Here is a 15,935-nt window from a genome sequence, read left to right as displayed (position 1 = left end):
GGTTACCCTTCTTTTATAGTGTGAACCAAAACCGAAAACGGAGCACAATAGTTCCATTTCAAAACTGATGTCTGAATAACTATAACTAATAATTCACTATAACTAATAATTCACTATAACTAATAAAGAATTAACAAAGCTCTCAGTATGGTTCAAAGCAAATAAATTATCTTTAAATATCTCTAAAACAAATTATATGTTATTTTCAAACAGAAAATATATTAAGAGTGATGCCATTGATCTTAAAATAGATGAAAGCATTATTAACAGAGTAAGTGAATGCAAGTTTCTGGGTACAATAATAGATGAAAACCTAACATGGAAACCTCACATCAACTTAATAACTAATAAAATATCAAAAAATGTTGGAATCATGTTTAAAGTAGGGCAATTTCTATCTAAAGTAACAATCAAAACTTTATACTACTCTCTTGTTTACCCATACATCCACTATTGTAATATTATTTGGGCCAACAATTTGTCTAGAATTGTCACACTTCAGAAAAGAGCAGTTAGGACCATAGCCAAAATTAAGTATAGAGACAGTACAGTACAGTATAGAGACAGTACAGTTGATGCCTTCAAAGAGCTAAAAATATTAAAAGTTAGGGAAATAACTGAGCCAGAAATCTCTCTTTTTATGTTTAAATTCTATAATAATCAGCTTCCAAAAAATATGACATATCTTTTCTCAACTAATTCCCAAATACATAGTTATGATACACGACATGCAAATGACTGTCATCTTCCGCGAAAGTCTTCCAAACTTGGTCAATACTCATTGGCCTATCAAGGTCCAAAAATATGGAACACCATTGATGACAAAACAAGAAAAATCAAAGCATTACATTTGTATAAGAGAAAAATCAAAAAAATATTCTTGACAAATCAGCAGTTGCAAATTTTTCCCTCCAATTAAGTACAATTTTCTATTTTATTGCTTCGTTGATTATTTTCTTGAAATCTTGACTAGTAATAATACCAGATGTGTAAATATGAATATAAGAATATAGCTAGCTAAGTTGCAGTTGACCTCAATCTAAAGGGATCTATAACTTCAAGCATTTTTTTGCTTTTCTATAGACTCCCTCATCACTATTTTATTTAGTATTGTATAATTATCATGAACAACAATGTATTAGTGATGGAAGCAATAAATTGAATAAATAAATTGAATTGAATAAATAAATTGAATAAAAGTATTAACAAGACCGATTTACAAAAGAGCATGAAAAAAAAATTAGGCCCGGATCTGAAACGTCGAACGTTACATGAGATGAGCTAAATTACAATTTTGGTCGACCCGAATTAGAGGGTCTGGATGGGGTTAACTGACAACTGACAAATAGCCAAAATTTTAACTGACAACTGACAAATAGCATAAAATTTAACCGACAACTGACATTTATACTCGTTGGTACTGACAACTGACGAAAGACCTGCTGCTACGTTTTTCGGCTAATAATTGATATATTTTATACCAAATCACCAAACAACAAACAAACGTGTATAATAAACAACAGCAGAGTAGGGCGTCATATTTTATACTAACAATTCATATTAGTTAATAGTTTTCTCTAACATGACCCAAATTTACGTGGAACGCGCTCTAGCAATATACCGAGTCTATACCGTGTCCGCTCGTTCCGGCGCCGAATAAAGGCGATTGCTAGCTTTTGCCGCGTTGATAAGATTCGAATACGGTATTCGAACGACACCGAAGCCGTATTCCAATCAATTGCGATGAGCTACAATAGAGACAGTTCAGTCTCTAAAGAAGCATCTGTTGTCATTTCTTGGGCTGAGAGAACTCCCAGGGGGGGTACTCGGGTATATTAGGGACGGGGACGTGCGAAGACCTTTTTTGGGTTTGAAATTCTCAGCTTGGGACTTTTTTCGGGTTTGAAATTTTTTGGTGGACTTTTTTTGCCCTTAAGATTTTTTTTTTTTTTTTTGACTTTAATTGTTTTTGATGCTTAAAAAATTTGGACCTTTTTTGGGGTTACGTTTTTGGCTGCTGGACTTTTTTTGGGTTTTCCTTAGCGTGACGGGACTTTTTTTGGGTTTCAAAATTTGGCCTCATTCGCACCTCCCCGTAACTAATTTACCCGAGTACCCCCCCTGGGAGAGAACTGGCATTAAAATTCGGCCTTGGAGAGTTTGATTTAAAACTTTAACGCATGGCACCGAAGCAGGGAGGAAGAAGCGAAAATTTTGCGATAATCACAGATGGTCAGTGGAAAATGGAGCTGCCAAGCTTGCTCGAGGAAACAGGCAGCGAACTTACGCTTCTGGAACAAGGAATGCGCCGGCTGCATGACAGCATAGCTGCGACTAACAAGGAATACCTTGAAGAGGTTGAGTTGTGCACGTTACCCACAACAGTTGTGGAGAACATTCACGCCATCTCCCATGTTAAACATGAGACGTTCACCACCTTACATGAGACCACCATGGCTTTTGAAAGTATAAAATTGATGCAACCGCTTCCGTCAGCAGAGATTAGCGCTGAAACGGAGACTGCCATGAAAGAAGAGGACGAGTACGATACAGCTTCAGACAACGATATCTCTGATACTGAGGAGGAAATTTCACCTGTCGCAGTTTCAAGGTCTGGCCGACCAATACGCGCCCATTTTCGCTTGGATTCGTAAGGTATGTTCTTAGTAGATTGGCCATGGGATGATTTGTAGAGAGGCCAAAGAAACGATTGTTGTTGCAAAAATGTAAACATAAAATTAAACATTAACCAGAAACAAGTTTTTACAATACTTTTTCGGTTATCAGGGTACGCTCCTATCTGTCTTACATGACGTTTAAGTTTATTTGGGTCCTCGAGAAATTATTAAAATCTGCACTTAATTATTAACAGCCATTTAACTGACAACTGACAAATGGCCCAAAATTTAACTGACAACTGACAAATAGCCTAAAATTTAACTGACAACTGACATTTGTACCCCCCATCCAGACCCTCGAATTACCTTCTGTTTAGTCGTTGAATCAAACGTCGAACCGAATTCAGAGCAAATACAAATCTTTGGGTGAGCAGAATTTAAGGGAAAAATGTTATTCATTGACAGTTCGAGTCACGAAAAGATCGACGTTTGTCCAAAAGACGACCTGCACACGTATCTGAGGCCGATAGAACGTGTTAGACCATCGAAATACAGCCAGATAAATTGAATTGAATACTGACGTCGAACTTATCAATCAATCTATCAATCAATCAATCAATCAACTTTATTTAAAGAGGGTAACACGTGACAGTACTTCAACTGAATAACTAGTGGCCCTCAAATTGGTGAAGGTGAAGTTGGACCTGAACCTTTGCAATGCCAAAAGCAACGTATTAGCAAGGAAAAATACCTAGGTGACTTTGTATGTTTATAAGGAATGACACAAGGCAGGGGCGTAGCCAGCCTTTAAGCTATTAATTAATATAAGCACGGGCTTAATAAGAATTTTCGTAATTAATTTTTTTAACAGATGGAAGACCGTATTTTCTTTTGCTTACTATTCAATAGCGAATACCCGCTATATCAGCGTTTTATTTTGAAAAATAAAATAATGGCTTTTAATATTATATATTTAAAAACGCTGAAAGGATAACAAGAGAAAGAAATGTTACTATAGAAATTTGAAATAGTTTTGTGCCCGAAAATTTAGTTGACTTACGGCGGCTTTGACAGCTGTGCGCCCGTAATTGTTAGAAAGAAAGTAAAACGGACATAAGCTGATCAATTAAACAACCCTTATCAATGACTTTAATTGGTCAATCAGCAAGCGAACTAAATAAAGCGTGTCATTTCGCATACACCTGGCGGAAATCTCTCTTTGCGTTCGTTTTGTGCACGCACGAGAGGACAACAAAAAGGTGCAGACACGGAAGGAGTTCCTTGGGTTTGTACAAGCTGACAGTACCATAGGACAGGCGGACGACGAGAGGTTTCTAGAGACCCAGCAGGGATATGGCCTGGATATTGACCGCATGCGCACACAGGGCCATGGTGGGGTGGCAAACACGGCAGGGATTCACAGAGGTGTCCAAGCAATTATCAGGCATTGCGTACCAGACGCAGTTTATGTCCATTGTAAGGCTCATTCCTTGAACTTGGCAATTGAACATGCTTGTATTAGGAGCCCTTAGTGAGAAACATTCTCGGAACCCTACAGCAGATAGCTTTTCCGTTTCATTAGTCTGCAAAGAGACTGTTAGCGTTTAAGAGTGTTTGTCTCGAGACGCGGCTGTAAGGGTTGAGATGGAACGGCGTCCCAAGTTGCAAAGCCTGTGTGAGACACGATGGGCAAGCAGGGCTGACTCGTTGTATGCCTTCAGTACAGCCTCTCCAGTGGTAGTACAGGCATTAGAGAGCCTTGTAGAGGATGGAGACAATAAAGCGAGAGGGTACGTGAGCTCCATCCTGCCGTTCGACTTTTCAATTGCACTATGTGCAACAGACTGAGCATGCCCTTTCAAATACAGTCGCACTATCCACCATGCTACAAGGTCTATCTATTAGCCTCATTGAGGCAGCCAAGGAGTCAAAGGTAGTCATCAGTGTATTAAGAGAGGAGAGAAGTGACCAAACGGTTTGGAGTGAACTGTTTGAACGTGCAAAGGAGTTTGCAGCAGGTTGCAAAATCGAGCCCATCCTGCCAAAGATATCTGCAATCCAGCGTAACAACAACAACAACAACACTTTATTAAAAATAGACAGTAACCGAGGCGTAACCGAGCCAACGTACCTGCCGTTTCACCACAGCAGTGCTAGTACAGAGCCCTCTACTTGCCCCTTGTTGCTCATCTTATTCAAGAGCTCAATGACAGGCTGCTCAACCACAATGACCGGTTCCTGGGTCAATACCTCATACCTACGCAGCTCGGACAATTTTTCAAAGTTTCTGAGGTGCAGGTATCAGTTATGGACAGTACCTCCACCGATTAAACACAGTTTCTTTTGCCCGATAAATAAGTATGCGGGAAAGCAGCTCTAGTAATAGAGAAGGGAGAGAGTGTGTGGCCGCGAGCGACCTGGATCGTCTGAGAATCAGGCTAATCTAGCAAGAGCTTTTTTTTTTTAGAGAAAATTTAGAAATAATAATTCTTAAAGGCTTGCAGTACATAAAAAATAATGACACTTTTCCAGACAGAAGCTAAATTATGCTCATAAATTTTGAGTCGTCCGCAGAATAGCTTGCAGGCCGGAAAACAAAATCTGTCAGGCCATGTCACACTCTCTTCAATTTCCTGCAAACCCAGTCGCATTATTATATGGTCTTACATTTTTTTACATTGTAATTGTATGAAATTGTAATTGTATCCGTCGTCGTGTTCTTATCTTCTTTTTTGATTTTATCTTGTAAAATAATAACTGAGGAGACCTAATTAATATAAGCTTCATAGTTTCCTTTAGGTCTCCTCGCCATTGTTACATCCATTTTTTTCTATTTTTTTTTTGTTTACATTGCATTTGTGGTGTGGCAAAATAAATAAATAAATAAATGAATAAAATAAATAAATAAACTCTGGTGATGATCACTATGAAATGTAATTAAATAAAGTAAGTGGTGTAAAATTAAGTCACTTTTAGTAGCTTCCGCCTGTTCCGCTATGCCGCATCCTTTCTGCTGTTGCTTTCACACGGACACGAATGCAGCAGGTGTTCAAAAAACCATATTTATGTTTTCAAGAAATAAAAGTAAAACAACAAAAAGTGTCTGCTGTAAAAAGGGTTAACTTCAGAAAGTAATTTGACAGACCAACATACCCTTTTTAAACTACGACCATTACAGAGACGGCAAATAGACACCATCAAGGAAGTACTGCAACACGTTGACCATCATCTGAGATTGCTGTTATGTCAATTTTAAAGTAAAGGAATTTAATTTTAATGTAAATTGAATTTCTTGAGTTGTTTTGAAAAAAACAATGAAACATGTATGGATCTTCCATTGGTTAAAGAAAAAGAAGACGTTTGATGAAGAATACTCCAGATTAAAAATAAAACGTCAGTAAAGTCGTGCTCGTCCGCGAAAATTTGTTGACCGACAAATCTCAGTTGGTCTTTTTAGAGGTCCTTATTAAAAACAACAACAACAATCCAAATGATTCCTGTGGCTATAACTACTGTAAAACTTATTTCGTGTAATTTAATTATAACTACAAACTAATCTCTTCAAGCTCTGCCTGTCATTACATCCTATTTAGGATCTTGTTAGGGGCCTGACCCAACAGTTCACTTCGGTGGATATCTAGATCTGCTGAAAGCCTTAATCGTCTGAGAAATTCAGATTTAGTTGTAAAGAACATCTAAAGTTTTCCGTTAGGTAAAATATCAACTCACAATTTCATGGCATTAGAAAACTAATTCCTTTCGTTTTCGAAGGGGCAAATGTGGAATTAAACATGCGAAAAAAGCTAGCATTTTTGTAAGGTTCAAAACTAGCTCGTAAATTTGCGGAATGAGGCGTTGCCTAAAATTTTCAACAACTTAAATTTTTAGCTTAGGCATCCAATACAGATCAATTTGTATCAGTTGAAAGTATGATCTGTGAACACAGCAAACAGCGTTTTAAGTAATTTGCTTAAATGTTCCCGTTGGGTTTGCAAAGAAAGATAACATCATGTTAATTTTATCCTTTCTGCTAATGGTTTCACATGACACGAATACAACAGGCGTCAAAAGAAAACCATTCGAAAACAAGCTCCTCATAAAATGGCTTTTCATTTTGTCAACAAATAAAAGCTAAAAAATTGTGAAGTGTTGAGGAAAGTGGATTTCATATGACCTCAACATGAATTACAAGTTAATTGATGAAGTAAAGTTGAAAGATACCAGCAGTGAGCATTACATGTACAAGAACAGCATTAACTCATCCACAACCATACCACTGTATCATTCCGGTACTGTTCGATGTTACTTCAATTCAATTCTTATAAAACATTTCTATTAAGTGGGAGTTACACCTGAAGGCCATTTTTCTGCCACTTGACATGGCTTTAATGGAAATATCCCGGGGGGCGCTTCCAAAAATTCGCAATCACAGCACTAGCTTATGGCGACTGGTTCTAGACATCAGTCTACTACACAAATAACTAAAAATGCACACTGTCAACACTATTTTCTTATCTACCTCAGAAAATATTAGCCATGATTGTAGGTTGTATTATTTGTATAAAACAGTGTCAGAAGGTTCTAGCAGTGCACTGCACTGCGATCTGTTAAATATGACCTGGCTCAGTGTAGGAGATTTTAGTTTATAGATTTTTATTAGCCTTAGACACACAATACAATATTTACAGTACTACAAACTGCTTACAATACTTAAAAAGTTACAATACTTACTATACTGACCGTATACAATTATGCTATACTTACGATACTAATAATACTTACAGTGTTCACAATACAAATAGCTTGTAGGAGATCTGTTCAGCCAACGAGAGTTCGGAATTACGACGTACTTCAACATTTTGAGAAATAGTTAAGAAGTAGGTTGACAGTTCTGTTGTGTTGTAGGTACTTGAGTGACAACCAACTCAAGAGCCTGCCCCGAGGTATCTTTGATCACAATGAACGGCTGTGGGAACTGTAAGTACAACTTTTCTTTAATATGAGCATATTGTGGAGAGTAGATGGAGGAAATGATCGAGGATGGGGAATCAAAAAAATATAACATTAGTGTGTAACAACTCTATGCGATAAATTTTGTCTTTCCGCAGCTAATAACCTTGAAATGAATAAATCGAATTTGTTTAACAAGGCTCTTAGATTCCGAATCGAGTTAGAATTTGGAAATGATTGTTTTTGAGGAGATCAAAAAGAAATACCGAAGTACACCCGGAGGAAAACCGCTCAGGCAAAGTACGACAACAAACTCAACCCTTACATGACGCGAAGTCCGAGACTGGTAACCCATATTAATGGATTCCGTTTCAATTTAATTGGATTCTTCCTGTTACATTTAAGGCTGTCTTGTTGGTAAGTGATATCGGCTCCATACGGAATGAAATTGCAAATCAACATATTTACAGCAATTCCAACGTACAACAATATAATTCAATACAATTTAAAAATGAATGGAAGTGTGTTATATGTAATCCGTTTAGAGGCTGATTATATGAGCCGGGCTGGCACAGTTAATCGGGTGGGTTTGTTTTAACAAGATGAGTGTTCCATGTGGGTTCCCTGAGCCCAAATATTAACTATGCTATCCGTGATGAGGGGTAACGTCGACGATTTCTAATTCTTGGACTGACCACTCACATTGGTCGATTCTTCTACCAATGTTTGGGCAGCTTTTGCTGAGTGTGTGCCTGTGGTCTTTCAGTGTATAAAGTGGTTAAGTATATAACCAAGCTTAGCTACTTTTCTGGTAAATGTACAGTGACCAATAGCAGTTCTTTTCTTTGTGAGCCCTTTTGTGACAGACGCCCCCATCCCAACCCACCCCTCCCTACCTCTACAGTTATTGGCACAAGTTAGAAGAACGAAACAAACAAACAAACAAAACAACCAAAACAAACCAACAGAACAAACAGATATACCAAGAGCAAACAGATATAAGCAAAATAAATATTTTAAAAAAGCAATAACAACAACAACAACACGGCACGATATGTTGTAAGCCTTATGTACAACATATCGTTCGCGGCTGTTTCGTGGCGAGGTAACTTGTCTCATTAATCCGATGAAAAGCAAAGAATGGCGGCTTGTAACTCAGGCAACATTTCCAGCAACTTAACTGGATAGAATATATTAAAAGATCTGAAACTCTTTGTTTTATTTCTTAAGACACTGGCTTTTGTAGGATAAGACCACTGGTAACGCAAGCTCTATTGACCTTTGAAATGCTGCAATCATGCATGTACGGAAATTTGAGCGTCACGGTAAATGTTGGGTATTTGGCAAATTATAAGGTTTTTTTATCAAAAAAAAAATGTTTCCCATTTAAATGCTAAATTTTGATTGTTTTTATCAATAAAAAATTCACCTATAAAATTTCTTTGCTATTTGTGTCTTGTGCTCTACTTGTGATAAAAACGTTACACCTAAACGTATTTTTTTTTTCTCAATCCTCTCAAAACAATAGAAGCTCATCCTTTGTAAGTCACTTAGTGAGAGCAGTGAAAAAATTCGAAATGCTGTTTCGAAGTTGCCGTACGTTCTAATTCGTTAGTGTATACATTTTCTTAATTTTGAATTTTCAAGAAATTACTTTTTAAATTAAACTTTTACAGCTTCCTTCGCTCTCTCGAAGGGTAGAGGAATCATTTTAGCTGTTGGACTATAATATTATCCGTTCCTTCAAACTAACATCCTCGGAGACCAGGGATCAGATAATTCGGGCGTGGAAAAATTGGCGACGGACAAATGGACGGGAAAAAAATTCGGCGAAGAGAAGTAAGGATCCCTGAGGACTGACTCGAGTTCCTTACGCCCCAAAAGGTCGAGCCTAGGCTTCCTCCTGATTGGAGAGGAAAATCTTTTTGTATTTTTCTGCCCAATCCGCTAGAAGTATGTCTCCAGTTTGTTTCCTGTTCTGTTACGAAAAATTCGATGTTCTTCACGTTAGATAATTATCAAAGGTGAAATCAAATTGATATCATCTTTGTCGCTTGGCCGGCAAAGGTGCTACACAGTTTGAGAACCTTGACAAAGTCCACTAAGAACTGAGCGGCAAAGGACAGATCACGTGCAAAATGCAATCCATTTTGTTGTTCGTGAAAGGTAGAAAAACATTATTGTTTAAAGTTCTAAAGGAATTAAATTATTTTCACAGGGGACTGGTCCCAAATCGGCGCGAAATAGGCCTCCGTTTTCTCTCATAAGGACAATTTCTCTGGAGTGTTTCAAAAAAGGAACTCAAATCTAAAGCACTTTCAGTGTAGGAACGTATTTTAGTGTTTCTTCCCGACTTGCCGCCACTTAAAAAATCGATCGACAAGCTTAAGAATTAGCTAAAGGCGGCAGAGGACCTAACTAATAGATAGAAAGTTTCCTTGTTGACACTAATAAGAACTTAACTGATGAGACCGAGATGAGAATAAACTTTGCTAACTAATTCAAGAGTTGCGTCTTGATAGTCAAGCGGAAGTTTTGAGAAACTAGACAAATAAAAACGCGGATGCTGAAGACGCTGCAAGGTTTACAAGGTTTATTCTGATTCAGCACTCTAATCAATGGGCTAATTTCAAAGGCGTGAGTTCACAAGATATAACACGCATAACGATCAACTGCTAACACCAACAATAACACCAACAGGCCATAACATGGCCGCAAAAGAGAAAAATGTCCAAGACGTTAGAATCCAGAATCCAGAATCCAGGTCTTCCTCGAAAACACCGCGAGGCGAAGACCACAAGAGATTGGAACTTACAGAGAAAGAATTTCAGAGAATTGCGGCCAGAAATAATTACCAACAGGGATCGCCTGTCACACTGATAGACAGACAGGAAAATTGCAGCTTACTAACGAGCACAGAAACCGTTAATAGATGACAAGATGAGGTCCACTACCTTGGTGAAAGACTGTCAACGAATAGAAATTAGAATATTGTACCCTTCCAGCTAGTCCCCCAGAGAAAATGTCCACTTCAATAGCAAATCTTGAGAACTTTGCATCCTAAGAGAAGAGAAAAGTATTTTCAAAACTGTGCAGAGATGGCCACAGCAACAGCATTAAAACTACTCTAACAATTACAAAAAACAGGACGAGTTAAAATCGCGAGTGCTAGATGAGATACGTAGAATGCAGTCAGTCACAGATGCTGTATGCAGAGTTACACTTACACTGAGTACAACAGCCAAGATCAGCCAAGTGTCAGAAACCGTAAGGGTCGCCCATGAGATTTACAGCAAAGTAGGCCACGTTAAGCAGAACTGTTGCTAACGTGGTAAACCTTAAATTAGAGCTAATAACCACAGAAATTCCAGCCAAGTCAACAGCAAGGGCCGCGCATGACTTCCAAAGTGTGAGGACGAGTCACTTCGTTCTCCGCTCCTAAGCTATTTTTTTTCTTTATCCTGGCGAGCATGAGCAGAAATTTACGGCCACGGAAAGGGGCAGCCAATTTACAAGAAGAAATGCCGACTGATAGTAATTTAGAAGAACTAACTTAATTGGTCAAGAGTCTGGCAGGGAAAATCGACAAGCTTGATTCAGATAGCCAAATGCAAAGCCGCCAAGATGTCGTGTGCGTTAAACTTCAGCAACACGAACCCATAACAGCTAACTTGTCTGGTGAGATTAACGGCTAAAAGCAAGGTCTTGAATTTACTAATAAAGAAGTCGAGATGGCAAAAGTTACTTTGACTGATAAACCGGACTCCACTTGCGTTGCCACTTTAGAAAGAAAGGTCGAAGACCTTGAGATTGAGAACCAGTCAAAAAGAAACAATATTGTTATATGGAACATTCCTGAAAATGCCTAGAAAGATTCCTCATCCGGTCAGGATATCGTCAGTAACATTTTAAGTCAGCATATGAAGTTGGAAGGCGACCTGGAAATAATGCGAGCTTATCGAACAAACATAAGAAAGCAAAATATCAAGCAAAATACTGCTCCACCTCTAGCATAAGACCCGTTCACGTGTATTTACTACGCTTCACCGCCGAGAGATAAACAGTATATTCTTCGCAACGCCGCGTCGGCCCTAAGAGATAATCCATTCTTGGAGGCAAATGTCTACATCTCTGACGACGTGTCGAAGAAAGTGAGAGACGAACGAAAGAGGTTGAAAGAGAATCATATTAACGAAATTCGCGCTCGAGAAGAAGTGGACTTCGCTTATATTCCTTGGTCTGTCCCTGCGCGTAATTTTCTCTACAAAGTTAAAGATTTATCGAAGTTGAAGTCTTTGTTCTTTCCAGATGAGTGAACATGTATTTATTTTATGTCGTAGTATACTTATTAATATATTAAGGGGCTTTTTTTACAAATCCTAATGAGTTTATTAGTTATCAAAAATCAAAAAAAAAATAATAAAGCCAGGAAATACTTCTATGTATTTATTTGGAAAAACGAAAAGCCATCTGTTGGAGCAAAGGATGCCAGACTCCATCAGTAAAGATTCCGCCAATATGTTCGCGGAAACTTTTTTCATCCAAATATTGCTATGTTTGTGTTTTCATAAGTGTCTGTTTTTGTGTTTTTTGCGTTGCAGACCCTTCTCATCCATTACTTATGTTATATTAATTGTCAATAGCCTGCGCCACATATTTTTCTCCCCTCAGATCATCACTGAGGGCGATTCATGATGGGTTCTTGTGATTTCAAAATGCTATCTCTGAATGTAAGAGGTTTGAGTAACTTTAAGAAACGACGTTCAATATTTGCATGGTCCAGAAAACAAAATGCAAATATACTCTTTCTTCAAGAAACACATTCTACGCGTGACAAAGAGAAACAATGAAAAGCTGAATGGGGCGCACCTTTAAAACTCGCCCATGGGAGCAGTAATGCAAGAGGTGTTGCGATATTATAACGAAATGACTTTGATTGTAAACTAAAACAAAACAATCTGTTTCGAGATATTTGGAACCCGTGATAAAGCACGAAGCCTGAGTTTTTGACATGTCTTCTCAAATGAAACAATAAGAAATTAATCTCATTAAAGCGCAAATGTTTGATCTCAGATGAAACACCACCGTGTTTCATTGGGGTATCAAGATTCATCCACCTGACCGAAATGGAGGTCATTTATTGGCTTTTGACTGCATGAATAATTAATGAGTTTAAGAAGTAATATATCAAACACGAGGAAAGGTGTTTCCTCCGATTTCCAAACACTGAGAAGTACTTGGAAAAACGAGGCGCAGCCGAGTTTTTTTTTTAACCAATTTCGAGGTGTTTGGAAATAGGAGGAAACACTTTTTCGAGTGTTTGATATAGCTTCTCAAGCTATTGATAATTCTTGGAGAAATTCGAAGCAAAAGTTCGTTAAATTTCTAAACCTCCTTCACGATAGTGATTTGGTTTGTTTTGGCTTGATGACTTTATTAATGAGTTTGAGAAGCAAAAATCAGAGACGAAAACTTGTAATTATTTAACGTTTACGGTCCAAACAATGATAATCATGCCGCACAATTTTATGATCATCTACTTGCCGTCCTTAAAAAAGAAGACCTCGCTTATCAAGATAAAATAATTATTGGAGTGGACTTTAACTGTCCTATGAATCGGATGTTGGATAAACAAGGCGGGATAATAATGACCAGAAAAAAAATTGTTGAACGTATTGAAGAAATCCAAAAGACATTCAATTTGCATGATATATGGAGGGTAAAAAACCCAAAGAAGAAAAGTTTTACACGGTGCCAAAAGTCTCCATTTATCTTTTGCAGATTAGATTATTGGTTCTTTTCAGATACACTCCAGGACTTGATTAAAAATGTAGACATTATTGCAGCCATTAAAACGGACCATTCGGCAATTGTACTTCATTTGCAAGGGTTTGAGGAGGCTAAAAAAGGGCCGGGTTTCTGGAAAATGAACACATCGCTTCTGTCAGATGAAAATTTTATTCAGCTTATGGAAACGAATCTAGAGATATGGAAAGAAGAAGGAAAAGATTTCTCAGATAAAAGACTGAGTTGATTGAGATTGGATTAAATATAAGGTTCGTCTTTTTTCGATGCAATACTCAAACGAGCTAGCAAGAACTAAGAGAGAGAAAAAAGAAAGTTTGCAGAAAAAATCCAAGCTGCACAAATACAACTTTGACAAAATCCTTGTGAAGAATTTGCCGAAAAGATTCTGGATAAGTGTAAAGCTGAGTTAGAAAAAAATTTTGACGAGAAAGCCAATGGCTTAATTGTGCGTTCAAGGGCAAGATGGCATGAACATGGGGAGAAAAGTGCAAAGTATTTTTTAAGTCTGGAGAAAAGAAACCATACAAGGAAACACATTAGAAAACTTTGTCCTTGTGGAGTTATCACTACGAACTATGAAAAAAATAATTATAAAAATCTGTACATTACGGTGCAGCACGATAATTTGGTACACTTTCTTGGTCAAGCTAGCATTCCAAAATTGTCTGAGGAAGAAAGACTACGTTATGAAGGACGAATAACTATTGAAGAATATGTCAAAGCACTGGATACTTTTAAAAATGGAAAGCCAAACTCGTGGTAATGATGGTATACCTGACGAGTTTAACAAACCTTTTTGGAACTCTGTAGGTTAAGCTCATGACCGATGCTTTTAACTGCTCTTTTGACTCAGGAGAAATGTCAGATTCACATAAACAAACAATTATCACATTAATTGATAAAAAAAGGTAAAGATCAAATGTTTTTGGAAAACTGGAGACCGATTTCATTAGTCAATGGTGACTCCAAGCTTGCTTCTAAGGTCATTACCAACAGAATATAAACCGTTCTTCCTGAAATAATCCACTAATAATCAATCCGGTTTTATCAAGGGTAGATTAATTGGAGAGGTGGCTCGCTCAATCCTCGACATTATACTGTAGATTACAATGGATCGTTAAAGTTACCTGGTATTCTACTGTTTATAGATTTTGAAAAGGCCTTTGACTCTATTGAATGGGATTTTCTTTATCAACCACAAGAGGCCTTTAATTTTGGTCCGACCCTGATGAGATGGATTAAAACCTTCTACAAATCTCTCGATTTGTGTTATAAATAATGGGTTATTTTCCAAGTCTTTTAAGTTAGAAAGAGGTGTGCATGTTAGGCAAGGCGACCCTTTGTCACCCTGTCTATTTTTTGTGGCAATTGAAATTTTGGCTATATCTCTTCGGACAAATGAGCACGTTAAAGAGGATCTATTATAGGGGGTCATACATTCCGTAAAGCGCCATATTTTGTTCCTTCGAAACCGCAAACCGCTTTCGTTTTCTTCTAAAAACCGACACCGCCCTACAGGTAAGACGATTATCCTCAAAACTGATCTTTTAACAGCGCGTAGCAAATTCTTTGCGATGTGTCAGCTCAATAATGGTATTTCTCCTCACAAAGACCACAAGATCTTAAGAACAGAACAAATTCTTTCTATAACTCCCTTCAGTAACCAGCGTACAAAAGGTTTTGACGTCTGATGGGCTGTTCACAAACACAGAGATTGCTCGAGATGTTGATAACGAATCGTAAAAGTACAAGTTTTAAGGTCTGGGTGTGTTGTCTGTTCTTATGTGGTCGTTCTAATTTGGATTTACGGACAAAACAAGCTTGTGAAATTTACGTTACCTTTACCGCTCAGTCTTCTGAGCCTCTTAATATAGCTCTGTTTGAATAACCGCCACAAAAACACGCAAAAACTGAAAACCGCGAGCTAAATTTATGATTTCCCGCAACTGCACGATAAGTTCTTAACCGTAAACCGCCAGATAAATGAGAATGAAACCGCAAACCGGCACTCAAAATTGGCTTAAGCCGCCAAACCGCCACACTATAATAGACCCTCGTTGAAGGTATAACAATCGATAATGACGAAATTAAAACACTCCTATAGCTGATGATATGACTTTTACTCTGGCGAACACCTCCTTTGTAGAAATCTTCATGCAAATCTTGAACAATTTTGAAAAGTGCTCTGGTTTAAAAATGAATGTTTCAAAACCTAAACCGATGTGGATTGGGGCAAATAAGAATTCATCAGAGAAACCTCTGGGCACAGGAGTTTTAAAAACGCTAGGAATTTACTTCTCGTGTGACCAAGGAGAGGTCATAAAACAAAACTTTCAAGAAAGATTAAGTGACATTCAAAAATCGAGGGGTTTATCCTTGTTTGGCAAAGTGACCATTATAAAATCGTTCCTTATACCAAAGCTTTTATATGTTTCTACAATATTGGAAACCCCACAAGAAATTATTAAGCAGATGGAGAGGATGGTATATAAATTTTTGTGGGAAGGTCCGGATAAAGTGACTAGACGCTAGGTCATTAACTCGCTGAAGAACGACGGC

The 15,935-nt window shown here is 37.8% G+C and overlaps 1 protein-coding gene across 1 annotated transcript in view; it reads left to right on the top strand.

The window, feature by feature from the left end:
- The window catches only part of LOC146462787 (uncharacterized), a 225,045-nt gene that overhangs the window by 95,964 nt on the left and 113,146 nt on the right, over positions 1 to 15,935 (top strand). The window contains exon 12 of the mRNA XM_085085071.1: positions 7,524 to 7,595. Coding sequence (XP_084941197.1) covers positions 7,524 to 7,595 — 72 coding nt within the window. The remainder of the gene's footprint in view (positions 1 to 7,523; positions 7,596 to 15,935) is intronic.

The sequence above is a fragment of the Pavona decussata genome, unplaced genomic scaffold (genome assembly GCF_977016875.1).
Source record: "Pavona decussata unplaced genomic scaffold, jaPavDecu1.1 SCAFFOLD_184, whole genome shotgun sequence".
Taxonomy (NCBI): domain Eukaryota; kingdom Metazoa; phylum Cnidaria; class Anthozoa; order Scleractinia; family Agariciidae; genus Pavona; species Pavona decussata.
Note: the sequence above shows the minus strand (reverse complement) of the source record. Positions and strands in the feature narration are given on the sequence as shown.